The sequence below is a fragment of the Delphinapterus leucas genome, chromosome 15 (genome assembly GCF_059928025.1).
Source record: "Delphinapterus leucas isolate spDelLeu-1000000601 "Yukka" chromosome 15, BTC_Dleu_Yukka2, whole genome shotgun sequence".
NCBI lineage: Eukaryota > Metazoa > Chordata > Mammalia > Artiodactyla > Monodontidae > Delphinapterus > Delphinapterus leucas.
In genome coordinates this window covers 36,617,544-36,641,030 of record NC_143143.1, presented here as the reverse complement: position 1 = coordinate 36,641,030, position 23,487 = coordinate 36,617,544, and the positions used below count along the sequence as shown (strand labels likewise).

At 56.0% G+C, this 23,487-nt stretch overlaps 1 protein-coding gene across 11 annotated transcripts in view; it reads left to right on the top strand.

Moving 5' to 3' along the window:
* The first annotated feature begins 6 nt into the window (after positions 1-6).
* Positions 7-23,487, top strand: part of TSC2 (TSC complex subunit 2) — a 37,296-nt gene continuing 13,815 nt past the window's right edge. For 10 of the 11 annotated variants that reach the window (XM_089896377.1, XM_089896376.1, XM_089896374.1 and 7 more), the window contains exons 1-24: positions 25-99; positions 617-783; positions 1,832-1,918; positions 3,554-3,664; positions 4,485-4,629; positions 5,652-5,769; positions 6,178-6,226; positions 6,643-6,768; positions 7,104-7,177; positions 8,239-8,365; positions 9,188-9,331; positions 10,209-10,346; positions 11,255-11,358; positions 11,787-11,868; positions 13,014-13,169; positions 13,664-13,780; positions 17,136-17,258; positions 18,029-18,135; positions 18,331-18,481; positions 19,774-19,896; positions 20,384-20,518; positions 21,909-22,098; positions 22,948-23,041; positions 23,260-23,362. In XM_089896377.1, the coding sequence (XP_089752503.1) occupies positions 646-783; positions 1,832-1,918; positions 3,554-3,664; positions 4,485-4,629; positions 5,652-5,769; positions 6,178-6,226; positions 6,643-6,768; positions 7,104-7,177; positions 8,239-8,365; positions 9,188-9,331; positions 10,209-10,346; positions 11,255-11,358; positions 11,787-11,868; positions 13,014-13,169; positions 13,664-13,780; positions 17,136-17,258; positions 18,029-18,135; positions 18,331-18,481; positions 19,774-19,896; positions 20,384-20,518; positions 21,909-22,098; positions 22,948-23,041; positions 23,260-23,362 (2,742 nt within the window). In that variant the 5' untranslated portion in view covers positions 25-99; positions 617-645. Of the gene's footprint in view, positions 100-616; positions 784-1,831; positions 1,919-3,553; positions 3,665-4,484; positions 4,630-5,651; positions 5,770-6,177; positions 6,227-6,642; positions 6,769-7,103; positions 7,178-8,238; positions 8,366-9,187; positions 9,332-10,208; positions 10,347-11,254; positions 11,359-11,786; positions 11,869-13,013; positions 13,170-13,663; positions 13,781-17,135; positions 17,259-18,028; positions 18,136-18,330; positions 18,482-19,773; positions 19,897-20,383; positions 20,519-21,908; positions 22,099-22,947; positions 23,042-23,259; positions 23,363-23,487 lie in introns of all 11 variants that reach the window. The other variant, XM_089896378.1, reaches the window with a different exon arrangement.

Genomic DNA, 23,487 nt, shown 5'->3' with positions numbered 1-23,487 from the left:
CCGGAAGTGCAGGTCGCGCTTCCGGCGGCGGCTTGTGGCCGGGGGTGTGCTCGGTTCTCGGCGCTGGGACTACCCCGCTCGCTGCGGGCGCGGGGAGTGGTGAGTGGCTCGAGGTGTCCTGACCGCCGACTCCGACGGGGCAGCGGAGGAGGCTGCCTCTCCAGGCCTGCTCGGCACTGAGGCCGTGGGGGCGGACCCCGCAGTGTCAGGCCCGGCTCTCGGGCGCGCCCACCGCAGCCTGATTCTGGAGCTCCAAGCATTCCTTGGTTTTAAGTCATGGCGGGTGCGAGGGGTTCCTGCTCCCTGTGTCCCCCGACAGTCCTCCTCCACACGGGGAGAAGAGAGATGGCAAACGTCAGGGCTCCCTGGACCCCGCGGCGGCCGCCCGCTGGCCCCAGTTCCCCTCCCTCACTCCATGCACTGAGGCGGGCGGACGGCCTGGCGTTTTCCAGGTTTATTTCTGGCCGGGACCGCGCCAGCCTGTGGTGGAGTTTTCTCGGGGGCTGTGGGAGGGAAGAAAGGTCGTGCCCACCGGAGACCTAGGGTTCGCGGGCGGTCCGCGGCGGGGCAGGTGGGTGGAGCCGTCCCTGAGATCTCTGCCTGATTGTCGGCACAGAGGAGTCCTCTGATGCGTCCCTGCCCAGCATGGCCAAGACAGCAAGCAAAGATTCAGGCTTGAAGGAGAAGTTCAAGATTCTATTGGGACTGGGAACTCCAAGGCCAAATCCCAGGTCTGCAGAGGGCAAACAGACGGAGTTTATCATCACGGCGGAAATCCTGAGAGTGAGTGAGCTGCCTGGGTCTTCTCTGCTAGCTTAGTGGGAGGTGCAGGGAAGGCTGAGTTTGGTCTGTCACCAGGTTCTGTGGGAGATGGGCTGCTGGTGACCGTCTGTGGGGCTGCTGTCCCCAGTACCATGGTGACATATGTGTCTTTTCTCTGGAAATTCAGGAAGTCAGGATCTTGGTGACTTGGTCCAGCACACTTGAGTTAGTATTCAGATGTTGATGCAAGAAAACTTGTTTTACTAGACGACCTAAAGGCCATGGTCTCCACAGGTGATTAGGGTTATGGCCAGGGGTAACTGGTAATGTGTGAGTTTCTGGGAGAAGTAAGGCTTCGCTTTTTTGTCTGTGTTGGAATCTCACAGACGTGCCTACTCAGTGCTTTACCCATAAATAATGTTGAATGTTTGCACTTGTAAAGTTTCCCGTTCAGAAACAACCAAAATGCTCATCAACTGGTGAAGGTTTAAACAAAATGTGATGCCTTCATACAATGGAGTAGTATTTGCCAAAAAGAGGAGTGAAGCACTGATAACGTGCAACAGCATGGATGAACCTTGAAAACATTATACTAAGTGAAAGAAACCAATCACAAAAGCCCACATAATGTATGATTCCATATATATGAAATGCCCAGAAGAAGCAAATCCATAGAGACAAAGTAGATTAGCCTTTGCCAGGGCTTGGGGGGAGGAGGGAATGGGGAGTGAAGCTTCTTTTTGAGGTGATGAAAACGTTCTGGAATTAGTGGACCTGGTTGCAAGCACTGTGAATGTGGTAAAAACTGGATTATACAGTTTAAAGCCGTTACAGTGGTGAATTTTATCATATGTGAATTTTATTTTAATAAAGTGCAGCTATGGAAGAAAAAAAAATTGTCTGTTCTTACTCCCCTAAGGTGGACTAGTCAGCTCTGGTGATTCTTGGTTTCAGAAAGTTCTGCTGTGGGTCTCCAGCATGGGAAAGGCAGGGCAGTTCCTAGAGTGCTCTGTGATTGGCAGGTAAGGAGACCTGGTGTCTGAACACTGGCCTTCTTTCATCTCTCCAGGAGCTGAGTGTTGAATGTGGCCTCAACAATCGCATCCGGGTGATAGGGCAGATCTGTGAGGTTGCCAAAACGAAGAAATTTGAAGAGGTAGGTGTGTCTTGGTTGGGTGCCTGGAGAGATTCATGTGAGCTGCATTAAAGCCTGATTTGGCTCTTTTTAGGAGCGGGGTTGACAGCTGACTTCACTAATGAACTGATATGCACCATTTGAGGGAAATTTAGTCTTCATCTTAGCGATGAGGAAGCTTCTGGAAATGTCCTGAGCATAACCCTGAGAGGCCAGTCACATGTGGAGGTGGGGAGCAAGGGGATTAGGCTCTTTTAGCGGATCCAGAAGCGGTTTTGTGGTGCTTACAGAAACGCATGCTCACTTGTCCTCTCACATTACAGATTCGCAGGAAGGAAAAATAGGGGAACGTCAGGAGAGCATGTGGTTTCACAGAGAACAAGCCCAGGCACACCAGTCTCTGTCTTTCTGGGAGAGATGTTTGGGTGGTATTAAGCAGCCTCACAGACGTAGGAGTATTTATTTTGAGCAGATACTTCCAGGCTCTCTCCTGATGTCCTGTGGACAGAGTGGGAAGCTTCCTGCCGTTAGAGTTCCTGAAGGGCTCTGCTCTCGCCTCAACCCACTTTTGTGTGAGTGACACAGGAGGAGACATGGGTCTCATACCTGGCGGGTTCAGATTTGCTCATTTGGGAGGAATCACTATGTCCTTTGCAGGTCATCTGAAACGTGCAGGCTGCACATGACCAGGGATAAATGTGAGGATAGGCATCTATGTTCTTAAAGTTGTCTGTGTACAATAAGTACGGAAAGGGGAGCCGTGTCAGAGCTGCCGTCAAGTGAATAGACAGATAGGCCTAAGAGGCTGGAGTAGTCCACGGACTCAGTGTCTGTGTGCTCTTGTGGCTTAGGTTGCATCAATAGGAGTATTGTGAATGGGACAAAGGAAGTAAAACTTCCAGTGTATTCCAGTGTATGCCCGAATAATGTTGGTCAGACAACATTGAAAAGACATTTTAGTTCCCCTCTTAAGAGGAGTGAGCCTGGGAAAGGGTAAGTGGTCTGGAAACTCTGGCTGGAGGGAGTCAGGGATGGTTAACGTGGAAAAGGGAAGCTGACACAAGAGAGACTGATTGTGGGAGCTGAGGGGAAAGCACCCAGCAGCTCCCTCGTGGGCTGGGTGGACTTAGGAGGCAGATTCCAGAAGCCTGGACAGAGTTCTTAGCAAGCCAAGCCAGGCAGCAGAGTGGGGGTTGGGGTGGGGTACTGAGTGGCCCGAAGCTGGTTTGTTTACACAGGGGAGATCCAGAGCATGGGATTCCTGGGTCAAGCTGCAGGCCCGGGGACCACTGTGGTACTTCTGGTTCTGAGACTCTTCCAGTGGCTTTTCCCATGGAGCCTGAGCAAGCTCTCAGAGACTCCCTGCTGATCTCTGGGGGCAGCCAGGACGGCCTCCCTGGCCTTACTGCTTTCCTCCCTCCCCTCAGACTATGGCCTGGTGAGGGTTAAAGGGACCTGTGAGGGTTCGAAGTAGCTTGGAGCTGTTCCCCTTGTCAGGCTTGTGGTCGCTGTGGGCTGTGACAGGTACATGAGGGCCTTAGAAGAGTGAGTTCTAAGTCAAAAGACCACGTTGTTCTGCTCTGTCCTTTGCCCATGGAACTGTCCCTCAAGTTGAGGGGCCAGCACACCAATCCCTGTCCCTTCTTTGCTGGGCAGCATGCAGTGGAAGCACTCTGGAAGGCCGTCTCGGACTTGCTGCAGCCAGAGCGGCCGCCAGAGGCCCGGCACGCGGTGCTGGCTCTGCTGAAGGCCATCGTGCAGGGGCAGGTAAGAGGTGGCCGCTCTGTGCCTGGGGGGAGCTGGGGCGGGCCACGTGCTGACCGCTCCCGCGGGCCACACTTGGACCCTCGTCTTTGACGAGAGCACCAGGCACAGGTTCGCTGGTTCCCAGGGGCCCTGCAGCCGGACTGCCCGAGTGGGCGTGCTGGTGTCACCTCTAGTATCTGCGTGACCCTGGGCAAGTCACTGGAGCCCCCTGAGCCTCCACTTCCTCTCCTCTAAAGTGGGGATGCTTGTCATTCCCTTTTTTCTGGGACGTTCTGGGGAGTAAATGAGGCAGTTCACCCAAAATGATGAGAATGGCTCCTCACACGAGTGAGCTGTTGTTTTCTTGCTGTCACTGACCTCCTGCCCCTCACCGTGGGCTCCTGCCCCTTGCTCACCGTGCCCCTGCCATGCTGGAACACCCAGGCCACCTCTCACCATTCCTGCTTGGAAGGCTTCCTCTCCTCTTGGCCTATTTCCTCTACGCCTTCACAACCCGCTGCTCAGAGAAGTCCCCACTCTCAGCTTCATTAGATGGCTATCATCATTCCATGAGCATCCCTCGAGGGTGGGTGCATTGGCTCCTGCTGTGTGCCCAGACCTGGGCGCATAGTAGGTGCTCCACACACACACTGGTCGAACGATGACCAGTGCGCCTGATCCCCTACCCAGTTAGTCCCTCACAGCCGCTTCCTTGGGGAGGGAGAAAGGGCCCCAGGGTTGGGAGTCTTGGAGCCCACAGCACTTCTTGGACTTCTCATAGCTGCTTGGGAAACCCAGGGGGATCTTGGCGGGACTGCTGACCCGATGGTTTTGTCTTCAGGGAGACCGCTTGGGCGTTCTCAGGGCCCTCTTCTTTAAGGTCATCAAGGATTACCCCTCTAACGAAGACCTCCACGAGAGACTGGAAGTTTTCAAGGCCCTCACGGACAATGGGAGACACATCACCTACTTGGAGGAAGAGCTGGGTGTGTGCCACGTTGGGTGTGAGGTTTCTCTGGCCTTGGTGATCAAATTTAATCTGGGATGCAGGAAGGCCTGTCGGGCCCAGAGGGAGTGCTGCAGTTCACAGGCGTGGCCTGCAGAGGGCGCTGCAACACACTGGTCTGCTTATCTGTGTGCAACCAGGATCAGCCCCCCGAATCTCCCCAGGAGCTTGTTAAAAATGGAGAGTCTGGGCTTTACTCCAGACAGGCTGGCTCTGAGTCCCTGGGGAGTGGGGCCTAGATGTGCCTTTTAGGCAGGCAGGAGGTGGTCTGCGTTTTGCTGTTGGGAGAGCATGCTGCTGACCCAGGCCTCAGGCTGGGTCTTATCCAGAGTGCCCTGAGGTTTTTGGGGGGCTGGGGCCACCTCGCCGCGTCTTTCTCCTTGTCCTTTTCATGCCGGGTCTGGCCTCCTAGCGCTTCCCTTTGGTGGCCATCCTCCCTGTTATCCTTATGGTGTGAGGTTTCCATGAGTCTTGAGGTTTCATGTCACTGCTGTGGGGAGAAGAGGAAGGTAAAGGAAGAAGTAAATCTGACTTGGGCCTTGCTGTTCTGTCAGAAACGGGCCTCAGCTGTTGGTCCACCTGCAGGACAGGTGCTGACAGTGAGGATGTGGTTAGCTTTTCTGTCCAAGTTTATGTGTCTAGCAACCAAGCGTTGCTTGTGTCTCCTTTGAGAGATTCTCTGTGGAGATGGGGGCCTCCTAGACACTCGCCCCGTGTTTGCACCCCCAGCATCAGGGTCAGGGCTCTGAGCATCAAATGCACAAACGCTACCCCTGCCTCAGCTCAGACCCCTTCATGCGTCCTGGGAGCTGGTGAATTCCAGAGTCCATGACATGCTGACCTGCTCGGGCTCCAGCTGAGCCTCCATCGGTCCTGTGCTGGCCTGCCTTTCATTCCATGGGGACCAGTGATGCTGTTTCCAGCAGTGAATGGGATGGGGACTCATTTTCCTGGGGAGGAGGTGAGTAGGAAGGACATTGCTCTCCTCTTTTTCTCCCCTAGCTGAGTTTGTCCTGCAGTGGATGGACATCGGCCTGTCCTCAGAATTCCTTCTGGTGCTTGTGAATTTGGTCAAATTCAACAGCTGTTACCTCGATGAATACATTGCATCCATGGTCCAGTAAGAAAAACATGTGATCAGTAACATGCACTGATCACAGTGCTGCTGTCTTGTTTCTGCAGTTCAGCTCTGTAGGGTGAATAAAGCTGTTAAAACCATCAAATAAATGGAGATGTTGGAAGTGGCCAAAGCCACCTTCCACATAATGTTTGTAGCAGATGTGTGATATTACCTGACGTTTTGTTTATTGTTACTTGTCATTTGTTCAAAACACTCTGTGAAACCCTGCGGGCAGAGGCTTGGTCTTGGTGCTGTACACTCAGCGCTGAGCAGTGGTTGGGTGAGGGGAGCCCTGAGGGAGGATGAGCCACTTTTTTAACTGACTTGGTAGAGGAACCGGGAAGTAAAATGGAGCCACCCAGCCTCTGGGAAGTGTCCTCTCAGCTGACTTTGTGTTTCCTCCCACAGCATGATCTGCCTGCTGTGCGTCCAGACCGTGTCCTCCGTGGACATAGAGGTCAGTAGCTGCCCCTGTCCAGGGACAGTCCCTTTCACCGTCCTTCTGGGCAGGCCGGGTGGTGTAGCAACTGAGACCCCAGGCCCTGGGGTCAAGCCCTGTGCTGCCCCTCACTGGCTGTGTGGCCTCGGGAAAGCTGCTTGACCTCTCTGAGCCTCAGGACTCTCTCCTGTAAGTAAGGGCGTTGGATGACATCCGTTGTGGGGTCATAGTTCATGATGGGATAACCCACCGTGACTGGGATATAAAAGTGCCTCCCAGATGCTTGCTCACTCTGTGGTTCCCAGGAAGGCTGCTTTGACAGAGGGGAGGGGCAGTCATTGCTGACCAAAGGATGGTCAGTGGAGGAAGCTGGGGGTGTCACTTCCCTGTGAGCAGGAGGCAGGGCTGGCCTGACTCTTTCTCCGCCCCACCAGGTCTCTCTGCAGGTGCTGGATGCCGTGGTCTGCTACAACTGCCTGCCGGCTGAGAGCCTCCCCCTGTTCATCGTCACCCTCTGCCGCACCATCAATGTCAAGGAGCTCTGTGAGCCTTGCTGGAAGGTAGGGGTCTAAACTCTCATCTTGCAGAGTTCTTGCCCGGATGAAGTGATAAGCCAGGCTTATGGACAGGACAAGGGCCATCTTGTCCTCAATGAATGGCCATCTTATTCTCAGAGCAGCCAGACAATGGCCTGTTGAGGGGAAGCCAGTGGCATTTTCCCAGTGGCTGAGCTGAGGTCAGGGTTTTGGTGACATTTTGAGAACTCAGCTGCCCCTGTTCGGGAGGAGATGGTGGAGAACAGCTGGACGTGGAGGGCTTCAGAGTGGTGGCTGTGCAAGGCCCTGGGCTTGTGTTTGTGTTTGCCAGTCTAACGACGGTGCGTCTTGCTTCCCAGCTGATGCGCAATCTCCTGGGCACCCACCTGGGCCACAGTGCCATCTACCATATGTGCCGCATCATGGAGGACAGGCGAGTGCGGGTGGCCCAGCCGGCATGGGTGAGGGAGGCTTGGCGGCCGCAGGGCCTCCTCAAGGAGGCTCCCTGTGTGGGCTCTATGCCTCGGCACAGGCTGATGCAGAGCTTCCTGTTCTGGTGGGGTGGCTGCTCCAGAAGCGAGTCCTGATCTAGGGCTCACGTCTTATGCTACAGGTCACCTGTCCTCCCCTCCTCCTGCCAGTAAAGTCAGAACATGCAAAACCGAGCTCTCGACCTCCCTCCCACAGGCGGACCTCCTCCAGTGGGGCTGCCTCACCACCCACTTGTCACGAGGCCCTGCCTCACCTCCCACAGCCAGACCGTCTCAGGTGGTGTTGCTTCTGCCCCTGAGATGGTCGTCTGTCCACTCCCGGGACCCCCCCCCCCTCAGCTCTCACCTCCTCACTGCTCTCCTGCACTCACTCTTGGCCTCCTGAAGTCCATTCCTCCACACAGCAGCCACACGTAGTTTTTCCAGCACAGATCTGACTGTGTCACTTTTTGCTTGAAGCCACAATGGCTCCTAGTGCTCTCAGGATAAAAACCAAATGGCAAGGCCTGGATGGTCCAGCCCTGCTCAGCCTGTGAGCTTCTCGTTCCCGCCTTGTTGCCCTTCTGCCACCCACCCAGGACCTTTGCACATAACTTTCATCTTGCTGAAATGTCCTTCCACCTGGGTTGAGTTTCCCTGAGTGTCCTTGACATTGTAGTGTTGCGGTTAGATTCCCTGATCACCCTGAGCAGGTCTGCTCTCGTATCCCATGGCTTTCCTTCTTAGCTGTAATCTGAGTTGGAACCTTGGTGTTTATTTACGTGATCCTTTGGTTCACACCTGTGTCTCCTAGGCTGTCAGCACCATGATGCTGAGGGCTGTTGAGCGAATGCGTGAATGAATCACACGGTTGCTGCTGGCCCCCGAGTCCCCTGCCCAGCCTACTTCCCCAGCTTTGCTTCTGCCTCATAAGTGTAGGGACCTCCGGGGAGGCTGCCAGGAGCCTGGGTAGAAGCTGGGCTGGGCCCTGCTTATATCCTGTCTTCCCGGGGAACGCTTTCAGAGCCTACATGGAAGATGCCCCACTGCTGAGGGGAGCTGTGTTCTTTGTTGGCATGGCTCTCTGGGGAGCCCACCGGCTCTACTCTCTCAAGAACTCCCCAACATCTGTGTTGCCGTCATTTTATGAGGTAACTTGGCTTCTGTACCGCAGTGAGCTGGCGAGGGCAGGAAAGCTCACCTCAGCCCCACCCAGTGGGGACAGGCCTGTCAGACGGGGAGTCTGCTGCAGGGGCAGGAGGTGGGGGGTGGGCACGGGGGGAACGTGTGCAGTCACTTGCTTTGCAAGTAGGGTTGCAATGTAGGGCCTTTGAAGGTTTTATCCTCAAGCAAATATTGTATTTTGTGAATTTCATTTTCTACAAATTAGCATCAGGACTGCTCAGGATTCCCCCTGGGGATAGTGACATACTTGCTTTCGACAGTTTCCTTGGTCAAGTGGCAAACTTGCTCTTGGTCTAGAATGAGGCCAGAGATAATAGCTTGTGTTTCCACCGTGCCTGGTGGAGTTCGGAGCACTTTGCATGTTTTCATGTAGCTGTCATGGCACCCTGGTGAGCTGGGGCAATCATACCATCCTCATCTTACCTGACAAGCAGATGAGCTGTGTCATGTCCCAGCTGCCCCTAATGGGGTCCTTCTGGCCACAGCCTGTCTCCTGGGCAGTGGAGGGCATGTTCTTTGCGCGTTGCTTGCATCAGGGTAGCTTTCAGGTTCTTCTAGGCCAGGAAGCCAGGGGCCCAGAATTTGAAATGAATGGTCTGGCTACGTCAGGCCCTTTGGAGCCAGTATAGAAAACACACTTCTGGGTTCCTGAGATACTACTTTTGTGGCCCACGAGATGTGCGTGGGAGCGAGGCATCTCATGCTAGGTTCCAAGGGCGACGTGCTGGGGCTTCCTGCGCGTGAGCGCAAAGGGGCTGACACTGCATGCCCCCCGGGCCGTGTTCCAGGCCATGACCTGTCCGAACGAGGTGGTGTCCTATGAGATCGTGCTCTCCATAACCAGACTCATCAAGAAGTACCGGAGGGAGCTCCAGGCCGTGACATGGGACATCCTGCTGAACATTGTTGAACGCCTGCTTCAGCAGCTCCAGGTGAGGTGGGCACAGGGAGAACCGAGACGGCCAACCTGTTGGCCAGAGGGCCCCTTCCTGGGGGGCGTGGACCCATGGGGGCCGCTTCCCGCCCCTCCAGGGCCCTCCCTCAGAGCTTGCTGGGCCGTGTTCTCTGATGGCTCTTGGGTGGCAACTCACCGTCCACTGAAGACGGCTGTTTTTCCCAAATCCCCTCTATCAGTTGGAGCAGGACTATGTAATAGGTGAGCAAGGGGGGTGGAGGGTAGTGTTGATCAAGATCAACAGAGTAACACGCCAGGTGGCCTCCATGGCCTGCAAGTGGACCCTGAAGACAGTTCCCAAAGTGTCTCGAATGCTGCCCGCAGTTGGTGGAACTTTGGAGGAGGGCTTTGACTGTGGCAGGAAGGAGAACGTGATGGTGCAGGGGCTGCAGATGAGATGAGGCCCCATATAGCATGGGCTCGGGGCTGGGGCACTGGGGCAGGCTTTAGGCGGACGGCCAGGCCCGTGGGAGGAAGGACCGGAACTCAGCAGGGCCTGGGTTCTTGTCCCTCAGGGGTGGCTGCTGGGCCAGATCATTGTCACGACCAGCTGGTCAGGCAGTGCTTCATCTTGGAGTGATGGTCTGGGAGGCCACACCCCTGGGGCCTCCAGAAGATGCGAGAGCCTGAGGGAGGCGTGAACACACTGGTAGTGGAGGCCCGCCATGTGGGCACAGCCAGAACCCCTTGGGCCCCACCGTTCCCCAATGGGCAGGAATAGCACTCGTGCCCCCTGTCCAGTGGGAGGACCTGAGAGGGTGTCTGGATTCAGCTCATTTGAGCTGAGGACTCCAATGCCGAGTCCTTGAAGGGAGCTGAGATCCCTCTTGTGTAACCATGCCTTCGTGTTGCAGAGCCTGGATAGCCCAGAACTCAAAGCTATCGTCCACGACCTGCTGACCACGGTGGAAGAGCTGTGTGATCAAAATGAGTTCCACGGCTCGCAGGAGAGATACTTTGAGCTCGTTGAGAGATGTGCAGACCAGAGGCCTGTAAGACCACCTCTCTCTCCAGCACAGTGGGCCTTTGGTGCTTGGGCAAGAGGGTGGTTTAGGTCAGGCTGCTGGGGGAGAGGAGGGGCTGCTCAGCTCCCAGAGGTCTGGCTGTGTGGGTCTGGAGGCAAGTTTTCTGTGAGTTTGAAGTAAAAACCTTGGCAGGCTTCTGCTCCCCTGGGATTTGTGCTCCAGCAGAGAAGTCTGCCGTGCCGTCAGGAGGCTGAATGCGTGTGGGTCTGTGAGAGCACATCACAGCCTAAGCATCCGTTTCCTCCCACCTGTGCGGAGGGAGGGACCAGTTGGCTTCATGCTCAGCATGTCTGCTCTCCGAAAGGCAGGCAGTCCTGGTGCCAGAAGGGCTCAGCCTAATACAAGGCTTTTATGTGGGTTTTATTTTTTATTTCTTTATTTTGGCTGTGTTGGGTCTTCGTTGCTGCACGCAGGCTTACTCTAGTTTTGGCAAGCGGGGGCTGCTCTTCGTCGTGGCGCGCAGGCTTCTCACTGCGGTGGCTTCTCTTGTTGCAGAGCATGGGCTCTAGGTGGGCTTCAGTAGTTGCAGCAAGTGGGCTCAGTAGTTGTGGTGTGCAGGCTCTAGAGCACAGGGTCAGTAGTTGTGGCACACGGGTTTAGTTGCTCCACGGCATGTGGGATCTTCCTGGACCAGGGCTTGAACCCATGTCCCCTGCATTGGCAAGCGGATTCTTAACCACTGCCACCAGGGAAGTCCGTTATGTGGGTTTTAAATGAATCTTCACTGCTGCCAGCACGGCCTTTATCGTGTGGGCTCCCTACCTGGGCCTCGGAGTGGCTGGTCTCTTGGGCCAGCAGCATGGGGCCGTATTTATCAAAAAACCTCTGGAAGGGCAGAGCGGCTCATTCACTCCAGGTCTTTCTTCCTTTGACAGGAGTCCTCCCTCTTAAACTTAATAACCTACAGGGCTCAGTCAATCCATCCAGCAAAGGATGGCTGGATTCACAACCTGCAGTTACTGATGGAGAGATTTTTCAGGTAGGCAGCCTCTGGAGGCCCACCTGACCCTGTGTCTGCACTGCAGGCAGGACACTGAGAGTTAGCACTTTCCTCTCCGATTCTTGAAAGTGACAGTTCTCACTGAGCAGGAAAGGGTTTGTCTTCCAGAGGACAGAGTCCTCTGAGGCCTCTGTGCTTACTCCCTCCTGTGGAGTGGTCATCTAGAAAGAGGCTATCTCTGAGGGCCAGGTTCTCTGCCCCTTTACCCCATTCTTGGTCTGGATGTTGCCGAGCTGGGCCCCACGCGGGGAGGATCTGGAGTCAGTCTTGCCTGACACAGAGGCGGGTGGGTCTGGGGGCTGGGTCCCCAGGGAAGCCATTGGAGGTTGGGCTACTCGGGCTGGGGGAGGGTGAGGCCGGTGGCTGGTGCACCCGCCCGGCCCCAGCAGGTGTGCTCCTACCCCCAGGAACGAATTGCGCAGCGCTGTGCGTATCAAGGTGCTGGACGTCCTGTCCTTCGTGCTGCTCATCAACAGGCAGTTCTATGAGGTGTGTATCTGTGCTGGCGTGGGAGCCCTGGGGCAGCAGGTGCGAGGGTGGCCTCCACAAGCCATGCGGGGTGATGCTCACCCAAGAGGCAGCGCGTGGCCCTTTCAGGGCACTACACGCCTCCTGGGGTTGGCCTGGGACCTGGGGTCTGCCAGCGCCTCTCTGTGGCAGGCTTTGTTTCCTCGTTCATCCCTCCCTCCCTCCCTCCCTTCCTTGGTGCCTTCTGCCAGGCCTGTGGCTGAGCGGCCAGGATGGCATAGTCCCTGCCCTCAGGAAAACAGTCTTGCGTGGGGACATTTTCTTTTTATTTTTATAATCACACTCATTCTCCGGGCTCTGAGCTGATCACCAGATGCCAGGGTGGTGGCAGCCCCTACCAACCTCTCTACTGCATTTCTTCCCCTCCAGTCCATCCTTCACTAGGTTTGCAGCCAGGGCCTGTCCTTCTTTCAGAATCAGCAGCGGCCCCTGCCCACTGGGCTCTCTTCTCCGGGAGGTGTGCTCAGGCTCTACATCTCCCCTCGTTTCCCAGCACCTTCCTCACCGAGGCCTCACTGGAATGCCTGGTATCCCTAGGACCTGCCCACCCCTCCTACCCTCTCAGCCTTCCCTTTCCCTGCATCTCTGTCCCTTGGAATTCATTCTTTTTCAGAGTCCAGCTCAGTGCTGCCTCTTTTAGGAAGCCCTCTGGGTTCTTGAGTCCCTCGTGTTGGGGTCGCTCTCGTCCTGCTCTCTGCTCCTGTAGCGCTTTGTACCTGCTTCTGTGAAAGCGCTCGTCCTGCTGCCCCGTTACAGTGGGCTCTGTGATGTCGGGGACGAGGTCTCTCTATCCCCAGGGCACACACGCAGAGAGCCCTCCACATGGGATCCTTCTTAATTGTGATGTTGAATGACAGAGAGGGAGCGGGGACATTCACTGCTGCATCACGTCTGAGTCTGAGCCTGTGGGCCATGCCCCGGCTGGGCCAACGTGTAGTCGTCGTCATTCTCCTGAGCCGAGGGGACGCACAGAGTGCCCTGGAAGAGGCCTGGGCCTCTCAGGCGCTCGCACACCCCGCTGCTGTTGTCCCAAGTCTTTAACGACGTGTTAGGTGAGTTTTGGCCGTGGCCAGTGGCTCACCTGGCTTCTCTTGTGCTTGGTGCAGGAGGAGCTGATCAACTCAGTGGTCATCTCACAGCTCTCCCACGTCCCGGAGGATAAAGACCACCAAGTCCGAAAGCTGGCCACCCAGTTGCTGGTAGATCTGGCTGAAGGCTGCCACACCCACCACTTTAATAGCCTGCTGGACATCATTGAGAAAGTGAGAGCCGCTTGAGCCTGGGGCTTGGGGCGCCTGGGCTGCCATTGGGACCCCTCTCTGTGGCAAAGCCCAGCGGACAGCAATGTTCTTTGGACCTGCTGTCTCCGTTCTCTGCAGGGAGACTGCCTGGGTCTCTCCGAGATGGGGTTCCCTCCTAACAGAGATGGGGCGGTGTTGGGAGGTCTGGCCGGGCCTGCTGCTGCTTGGCGCTGTCCTGCTGCCGTGCTGCCCAGGGGTCCTGGGACATGGCTCTGTGGCTTCGGGGGAGACTGGCTGGGGGTGGGGTTTGGGCACATTGTCCTTCTGCACAGCCAGCATCCTTTTAATTTCAAAATGCATTGCAGTTTCTGAACCATGCCTTGGATGAGGGGAGTGCATCTTTCCTCTTGAGAAATAAAGGAGAAAGTATTTTTTGGTAGAAAATATCAGATCTGATGGTTGCTGCCTCAGGGAGCCCAGAGTTGGGAATTTAAATAGAGATCTTCTCTCTGTAGGTGATTGCCCGCTCCCTGTCTCCACCCCCTGAGCTGGAGGAAAGGGATGTGGTGGTGTACTCGGCCTCCTTGGAGGATGTGAAGACTGCAGTCCTGGGACTCCTGGTCATCCTTCAGGTGGGCCTCTGCATTTCATTGGAGTGCTGCTCTTTAGGGACCCATCCCCGAGGAGACCTGGGCACTCCCTGGGGTCTCAGAGGGCAGTTCGAGTGTGATCCCAACTCCTCGTTACAGTGGGGGGACCAGGTCAGAGCCCTGACCAGGTCAGGGAAGCGTGGACAAGGCCCAGCCAGAGCCAGTCTGTGGGAAACACTCCCAAGCCAGTGCCAGAACCACCCCCTCAGGTCTCCCCACAGCCAATGAGGTTGGAAGGGCTGGTGTCCGTTCTGTCCCCATGGTGGTTTGGTCTTTTTTTAATAGCTTTTTTGAGATGTAACTTACATATCATACAATTCATCCGTTTAGAGTGTATGATTCAGTGGTTTTTGTTGTATTCATGGAGTTGTGCAGCCATCATTAGAGACATTTACCCCAAAGCAGCTCCATACCCATTAGCGGTCACTCCTTATTCTCCCCTCAGCACCTCCAGCCCTTGGCAATCACTAATTCATTTTCTGTCTCTGTGAATTTGCTTATTTTGGGCATTTCATAGACATGGAATCACACAATATGTGACCTCCTGTGTCTGGCATCTTTCATTGAACATAATGTCTTCAAGGTTCAGCCATGTTGTAGTGTGTGTCGGTACTTCATTTCTTTATATGGATGAGTAATAGTTTATTGTACGGATAGACTATGTTTTGCTTATCCATCAGTTGATGGACACTTGGGTCACTTCCACTTTTTGGCTGTTGTGAATCGTGCTACAGTGAACACTCACAAGTTTCTATGTGGACATGTGTTTCATTTCTCTAGGGGATCCACCTAGGAGTGGAATTGCTGAGTCAGCCGGTAACTCTGCTTAATGGTTTGAGGAACAGCCAGGCTGTTTTCCACAGGGCCTGCTCCATTTTACATTCCCAGCATCAGTGGATGAGGCTTCCATTCTCTCCACATCCTCACTCACACTCCTTCTTATTTTCTGTTTTTTGGATTATCACCATCCTAATGGGTATGAAATGAAATCTTACTGTGGTTTTGATTCGCGTTTTCCTAATGACGTTGAGCATCTTTCCACGTGCTGACGGGTTGTGTATCCTCTTTGGAGAAATGTCTGTTCAGATCCTTTGCCCATTTTTTTTTTTTTTTTTTTTTTTTTTTTGCGGTACGCGGGCCTCTCACTGTTGTGGCCTCTCCCGTTGCGGAGCACAGGCTCCGGATGCGCAGGCTCAGCGGCCATGGCTCACGGGCCCAGCCGCTCCGCGGCATGTGGTATCTTCCCAGATCGGGCACGAACCCGTGTCCCCTGCATCGGCAGGCAGACTCTCAACCACTGCGCCACCAGGGAAGCCCTCTTTACCCATTTTTAAACTGGGTTATTTGTCTTTCTCGAGTTGTAAGGGTTCTTTCCATACCCTGGATACAAGTCCTTCATCAGTCAGACAATTTGCACACATTCTCTGTTCCCAATCATTCTCGCCACGTCGTGCTCGCTCTCCTGCGTGGTGGCTGTCCTCACACGCTCGCGGGCACCGCCTGGCTCTTGAGGCTTGATGGAGCTGTGGACTTGTCCCTTTACGTCCCCAGCAGGGCAGCGATCAGGCTCTTCCGCTGGCTACCGCCCTCGATCACTGACTTGCAAAGCATTGTGGTGTTATCTATACTTAAGGTCACCTGCCAGTATCAGTATTGTGTAAAATGTAATATTTGAATCAACTGGTTCATAAACTACTTCATAAAATGTTGATGGTAGATCAGTTTCCGTCATGTTTATACGTGATGGACTTTTATTATCTGGTGTGGAAGTTTAAAATTTGATAAAAAGTGGACGGCACCTCCTTGGTGTCTTGTCCATAGCAGCCTCGTGCTCCCTGTGCCCTGACTTGAGGGGTTGTGGGGAGCCCTGTGGCCTGGATGAACCCAGAAGCCTATACGGAGAATGAAAAAGAGATGGTCTGTTGCCCTCACTTGGAAATCGAGCCCTGGTGACCCGGGGCCGCAGAATTGAGCTGTTTCCTACTTGAGCAAAGTCCTGGGCCAGCCTGTTTTCATTTTTTGTAATTAAAAAGTAATATATATGTCTAGTTAAAACACGCGAACAGCATAAACATAGCAAAAAGTTCGGTTCCCTCCTTTCTTCCCACCAAAATGGGCAAGCAGAGCAGTGGCTGCCCAAGTCCATGGGTGTCCTTCCTGAGATGCTTGTGCTTTGTCAAGCGTGGTGTCCAACTCCCTCCCCTCTCCCTTGTGTGTGTGTTTTGTTTTTTTGTGGAAGGCAGGGATAATGCTTTTATGTTGTTTTTTTAAAATTATTTTATTTTGGGGGGCTGCGTCAGCTCTTCGTTGCAGCGCGCATGCTTCTCTCTAGTTGCGGCGCGTGGGTTCCAGAGTGCGTGGGCTCTGTAGTTTGCGGCACACAGGCTCTCTGGTTGAGGCGCACAAGCTCAGTTGTTGTGGCCCATGGGCTTAGCTGCCCCACAGCATGTGGGATCTTAGTTTCCCGAGCAGGGATTGAACCCACGTGCCCTGCATTTACCACTGGACCACCAGGGAAGTCCCTATATTGTTTTTGAACCAAAGAGACACCACTCTGTTAATCATTTTTTTCTTTAAAAAGAATATCAATAAAAAAATAAGTAAAATAAAATTCAAAATAAATAAGTAAATAAAAGAACATCAGTGATACGTTTTTGAAGCACTGCTCTCCTCCAAGGCTCAGAGTACCACAAAGGGGACCCTTGGCTGTAGCTGGGTCCCTTGGGTCCCTCCTGCCCCAGCACCACCCCATAACCCCTGCCCCCAGAACCAGGTTGCTGGCAGCACTGCGAACTCTCACACCTGGCCTCCCGTAGCCTGGCTTGTCAGGGAGGTGCACTTGACCTTGCAGAGGTGGGGGAGACGGGCTCACCGTGGGGTTAATAACAGCCCCAGCAGCTAGGGGAATTATCCCCTTTATAACCCCTCACGAAGCACACCTCCCGCCTTGCTCTGCCCCTGGTTTCTCCCGCTTTGCCTCGTGGCGTTGAGAAGGTGCTCTGTTGGTGCACGTGGATCTTGTCATGCGTTGCTGTGTTGTGTGCCATTGGGCAGGTTTCTCTGATTCATTAACCAATTCCCTGTTGATAACACAGATACGTGGCTGTTTCTGGTTTTTTGCCCTCACCAAGGGTGGGCGCATGTGGGCATACCCGTGGGATGAAGCCCTGAAGCGGAGTTGGTGGCTTGAAGTGTTTGTACATTTTAAAGAATGGTGGGTGTGGCCAGTTACCTCCAAAGTGCTTGCCTGGCTTCTCCCCCTGGGCATCAAGGTGCTGACTCCCTGGCTGCAGTTTGGCCTCCTGCCCTTGCAGTGACCAGCACGCTCTCTCTGCAGACCAAGCTGTACGCCCTGCCTGCCAGCCACGCCACACGTGTGTATGAAACGCTTGTCAGCCATATCCAGCTCCACTACAAGCACACCTACACCCTGCCCATTGCTAGCAGCATCCGGCTGCAGGTATGTTCCCTGGGGCACCCAGCAGCTGCATCCGGCCTGGTGAATGCAGTGGCTGCAGACTGGAGAGGTGGCGGGGGGCCTGGGAGGGGTCTTCAGCAGACTGTTCCCTCCTTAGCACCAGCTGTGGCTGCGTCCTCCCCAGGACCTGCTGCTTTTTCCTTTGCCTGTGGTCTGCATGCCTCTCAGTCACATGGCAGCCTGAGATGGGGGCAGAGAAAGGGAATTGCTCTGGAGCCCCAGACCCCTGGTGCCGCGGAGTCTGTTAGTGACTGGCAGCGGGGGTGCAGGGCAGGGCATACTGGTATGAGCTCCCCCATGGGAGCTGGCACCAGGATGAGCAGAGGGCGCTGGGATGGAAGCCCCGGTCCCTTTCAGAGCGTCTGCCCAATGGGGCAGCCCCCTGTCATTTGGGGACCCCAGTTAAATGACCCACCAATAGCTGGGGGAAGCGACAGTGTCCTGAGCAGAGCTCTGCTGTGTATACCGGGGCCGTGCGATGATGCCTGGGCAGGTGCAATATGTCCACTCCCGCTGTTGCCCCGGGTGTGAGAGGCTGCCATGTCGCCCAGCTTTTGTGGGAATGTCACAGCCTCCATGGGCTCTGAGGGAGGAGGCCGTGAGTGCCCACGCCTCTCCGCCAGCACCACCGTCTGCGATGAAGTCAGGGCGTGGTTGCTGTTAGCGCGGCAGCCTTTCCCGAGAGCTGCGCTGGTCTGCGTGGCCAGGTGGCGGCTTTCTCTCTGTTGGACCATGCCTCCTGCTCTCCGCAGGCTTTCGACTTCCTCCTGCAGCTGCGGGCTGACTCGCTGCACCGCCTGGGCCTGCCCAGCAAGGACGGGCTTGTGAGGTTCAGCCCCTACTGCGTCTGTGACTACATGTATGGTCCTGGGTCCTGGGGCGGGTGGGGGGTGGGGAGCTCGCTGCCCTCCGCCCTGGGGTGGTCCTGTGTCTGAGGGAAGGTCCCAGAGGCATCCTGAGCACAGCCCTGGGTTGGGGCTTGGGGCCTGCATCCGTCCTTAGCCTTGTGGAGCGGGAGCTCTGGCTTCAGTGCTTCTCCCACTTGCTTCCACAGGGAGCCGGAGAGGGGCTCTGAGAAGAAGGCTGGTGGGCCCCTGTCACCTCCCACTGGGCCCCCTGGCCCGGCACCTGCAGGCCCCGCCGTGCGACTCGGCTCGCTGCCCTACTCCCTGCTCTTCCGTGTCCTGCTGCAGTGTTTGAAGCAGGTGAGTTGGTCAGACCCTCTGGCTGCATTAGGTCAGACCAAGCAGTGACTGGTGCTGCCCGGGGGCCACCGTTCTTCTCCCGCATTGGCAACCTTGGGAGGTTCGCTGCCTGTTTCTTGGTTGTCTGCCTCGAGGCCTCACAGCTGTTCCGTAGCCATGTGTTGAGTGCCTGCTGTGTGTGGTGCATCACCAGAAACTGGGTGCGGAGCCGAGGAGACGTTCCTTCCTCCAGGAGGTGGTTTTGGTACAAGAGTGAGGTGTATTGACAAATAACTGGATTGTAGGATGGGGTGTGCCTTGGGAGGAGGCACCAACAGGCTGTGCGGGACTGAAGCGGGGGGTGCCGTCACATCTGGTTGGGGGCATGGGGAGGGGCAGGTGAGTGCAGTCTTGAAAGAGGGGAAAGATTCCGGCGGCAGGAGTAAGCAAAGCCTGGAAGTAGGGGAGATAAATTCCCTGTGGCGGGAGGTGGAGGAGCTTGGGCCTGTTCCCCAATGGGGCAACGAGGGAGGAGGGTTGGTCAGCAGTCTGCCGCAGGTGGGGCTGGGCAGCCCGGAATAGGCTGGGGGGCGCTCCTGGGGGCCACGGGTGGGGAAGCAGAGCTGGATGGAGAGGCGGTAGCAGGTTCCCCGGGGGTACCGGGGTTTGCCATTAAAGGGGTTTGTCGGAGATTTCCTGTGAGAGTCTCAAGGTCTCCGTGTCACAGTTGGGATCTGGGGAAAGGCTTTTAGGACTCCTGGCCATTGGTGTAGTTTATGGGCAGTGGTCACCCCAGTGGAGATTGGGAGGGCTCACCAGGGAAGGTCCGTGCAGGCCACAACCCTGTCCTCGATGCTGTGGTTCTGGGTCATCTTTGGTCCTGTGGCAGGTATGTGGGCTCATGGATCGTTGAGGAATACTTGCTTCTCTTTAAGCTAGTACAGTAGCTTCTTTCCAGATCCATTTTCATTGTGCTCTGGGCGGGCATCGTCAGAGCCCCTTGGGTCCAGTGCCCTTGGTAGGCCGTCCTCAGATCACCATTGGGAAGGTGGGGAAGATGGAGCCGGCGTGCAGAAGTTCCAGGTCCTGCTGAGAGGAGAGGGGTGGTACTGCACTGGGCCTCCTGCCCTGCCTGGCGTTTGGAGGCAGTGGCCGCTGTCCAGGGCTGACTTTTTTCTGAGTAGCGTCTGCTCCCCGAGCTGCAGGGACTGAGGGCCCAGGCTTGTGTGGAGAACAGGAGAGCAGGTCTGAGGCCTCGCTGCTGTCCAGATCAAGCTTCCAACCCTGAGACCCCGTCTTCCCTGTTCCTGCAGGAGACTGACTGGAAGGTGCTGAAGCTGGTGCTCAGCAAGCTGCCCGAGTCTCTGCGCTACAAGGTCCTCATCTTCACCTCCCCGTGTAGTGTTGACCAGCTATCTGCCGCCCTCTGCTCCATGGTGCGCCTTCCGCTTCGGGCCTTTCCTGCGTCGTGCACAGCGGGTCCGCGGCCTATGTGGTGGGTGGGGCCACAGCATAGTTCCTCAGCTCTGAAAGACTGAGGCCTGGGAGGCAAACTTGTTTCCCTCAGAGGCTCGGACCCCGGCTGGAGTGCAGATGGTGCCTCTGGGAGCCTGTCCTCCCATCCCAACTCTCGGGCAGAGGATTGGGGGCCTCAGTGAAGGGCTCGAGTGTGCAGGACTGAGCAGGGTCTTAAATCCTTCCCCTCTCCTCCTCCCCGGGGTCTGTCTCCCTGGCGGATCAGTGGGCAGCCTCGCACTTCTCTGAGAAGGCAGACTGCTGGCTAGAACAGGAAGTAGGAAGGTCCTCGGGCTTTGACCCCTTCTCCTACTGGGCCTACATTCTCAGGGGCCACCCCGTGCCCCCTGGCCACCCAGCTTGACCCAGCTGCCGGGCAGGGCTTCACATCTGGCCCTTGGCTGTTAGCTTTCAGGTCCCAAGACCCTCGAGCGGCTCCGAAGCACCCCAGAAGGGTTCTCCAGAACCGACCTGCATCTCGCTGTGGTTCCCGTGCTGACAGCGTTAATTTCTTATCATAACTACTTGGACAAAACCAGACAGGTACCAGATGGGAGCGGGTTGGTTGAGCTTTGAAAGCCTGGTCCCCAGGATGCTTGCTTCAGCCAAAGGGGCCCAGCGTTTTCCTCCTAACGGGTGGCTATTGGGCCAGGGCGAGGGCATCTGGCTCTGCTTCCCTATGTGGCCAGTGCACCCCTGCCAGCTGGCCCAGCCTGGAACCGCGGACGTTTGAACTCACTGGTGCTCCTGAGTTGTCTCAGGGAGGAGTGGGCTTAATGAAATGCTTGAATATCCCCCCTCCACACATATGCAGTGCCATTTTCTTTCTAAGGAGCTTTGCCTGGCTTGTCCTTGCTACAGTGTTAGGATAGGTGCTGAGACGCTTGGTGGCGCCGAGCCTGTTTTGAGAGGCATAGCAGCCGGGCAGAGGGCCCCCCCTCCGCCTACCTCCAACTCTGTCATCAGGTGCAACAAGCACACGCAGTAATGCCTGTTTTCTTAATTCTGCACTGCTGGGTGGGAGGCCTGCAATGAGCCATCACCTTTACTTTCTCTTTAAATTCCTGATACTTTTGTCACTCTGCCCTCATCAATCAGGGAACAGAAGTCTTAGGGAGCTCAGGTAGCCCACTCAAGGCCACAGCAAGGCGAGAGGCCTAAACTCAGACTCAGTCCTGTTTGGGTGGTGAGCCCATGCTCTTGATCAAAGTGCTTGGAAACTCACACTCGACTTGCCATCCCCCACCTCACTGCCCACCCCAACTCCTGGGGTGAGTGTGAGCTCCAGCTCCTCCTGTGTGGCCTGGCCTGGCTCTCACTGGGGTTCCCCGAGCGCCCTCAAGGCCCAAAGTGTTTCTGAGGGGTGGGGCTGGCTGCAGGAAATCACAATCATCCACAGGGCCTTAAGCTACCAGGTGGTTTGCCCGAGGCTGTGGCCTGAGATGGCACTTGTCTCCTGCTGGGCACAGCTGAGCCATCTTCATGGGGGACTCTGTCCAGGGTTGGTGTGGGCCCGGCGGCCATGCTGTGTTAGGCAGATCCTCCCCTTGCTGAAAGGCCAATCAGTTGGGGATTCCAGAACCAAGGGGGTGATGAGCCTAGCATGTCCTGGCTCCAGGGTGGGCTGGGGACGTGGGACCCCACCATTGTGGGGGTGTGGGGAGGTGTCAGGAAGACCTTGACCAGACCAGCTTTGCTGTCCCCTTGGCTCAGGTGGGGTCAGCTGCTGGTGGCTCTGCCGCTTAGGCACCTGAGACCTGGGATAAGGCACTTGGCCTTTCTGAGTCTTCGTTTTCTCCTCTATAGAACATTCTGGAGTGGGAGAGGGGAGACCAGGCCCTGGCTCACCAGAACGGCTCTCTATGGGCAGGGACGGGGCACAGAGGGCCAGCCTGTGGTGGGCCTGGTCTGAGGCATCCGTGTTGTCCCACAGCGGGAGATGGTGTACTGCCTGGAGCAAGGCCTCATCTACCGCTGCGCCAGCCAGTGCGTGGTGGCCCTGGCCATCTGCAGCGTGGAGATGCCTGACATCATCATCAAGGCGCTGCCTGTCCTGGTCGTGAAGCTCACGCACATCTCAGCCACGGCCAGCATGGCCATTCCACTCCTCGAGTTCCTGTCGAGTAAGCATCTGTGGCTTCGCACATGTGTATCTGGGTGTGTGTGAGTGAGGTGGACCTTGAGTTTGGGGCTGTGCCTTGCCTGAAGTAACTTGTGCTGCCTTCTCAGACCTCACCTTGGCTGCCTGCACGCTGTGCTCCGTGGGCCACCCTTTGCTGCCTCAGGGCCTTTGTACCTTCTGCCCCTGTGCTTTGAACGCTTTCCTTCTTGGCCTTCGAGTGGCTGGCTTCTTTCCTCCCTTCAGTGTCAGTTTAAATGGCACAGAGCCTTCTGTTGCCTGACCTTGGTCCCTACTCGGCCTGGCTCTTAGAGCCTCCTCTCTGTCCCCCCTCAGCACACACTACAACTTGGAGGGGCTCTACTCACCCCTCAGGTTGTGACGTCCAGGAGCTCGGGGTGCCCCACTCGCCCCTTCCCAGTACCTCATGCATGTCTGGCCCTCAGCAGGCCCTCAGTCATGTGGACAACAGGAGCAGGGCAGGGCTTTGTTTCTGTAAAGGGCCACGTGTGATATGCCTTGGCTGCCTGTTCTTTTTGCTTACAACTTTTTGAAAAGGTAGAAATCATTCTTAGCTCACAGGTCATAAAGTGAGGCCACTGGCTGGATTGAGCCTGGGGACCATAGTTTGCCAGCCCTTGGAGTAGAGAGCCGAGGCCCAGGGGCAGGGGAAGGTCCTGTTTGGGTGGGTTGTGACCTTCACTGCTTTGCCGCCTTCTTGGGTCGGAGTAGCTGCACTGGCTTTTTAGACACAGAGCACAAGACTCTAGCAACCCCTGCCCTGCTGTGGCCGTGGGCCCGTCTTTGCCAGGCCCGTCTGGGCTCCCTCACTGGCTGTCTCTTGGTGTTGCAGCTCTGGCCAGGCTACCTCAGCTCTACAGGAACTTTGCAGCAGAGCAGTACGCCAGTGTGTTTGCCATCTCCCTGCCGTATACCAACCCCTCCAAGTAAGTGCTGCCGTGTATCCCTGTGAGACCCTACCCCTCCTGGTTGTGGCCCAGGCCAGCTGGAGGCCTCTGCTTGCTGGAGGCCAGGCCTCTCGGAGTAGAAAGCCACACAGGCTCCCTGTGGCCATAGCACCTCTGATCTGCACCCCCAGCTCCTGGCTCATTTCCCTCGGGTGCCACGCTGGACCTCCAGCACTTCTCTTTTCTTCTTGTCGCAGGTTCAATCAGTACATTGTGTGCCTGGCCCATCACGTCATAGCCATGTGGTTCATTAGGTGCCGCCTGCCCTTCCGGAAAGATTTTGTTCCTTATATCACTAAGGTAAGCCAGCGGAGGCCGCGTCCCTTGTTAGGTTCGGGACCTGCTTTGCCGCTGGCTCACCATGGCTGGATCAGGGTGATGGGCAGGGGAGAGAGAGGTGGGGCGCCACTGGGACACAATTCTGC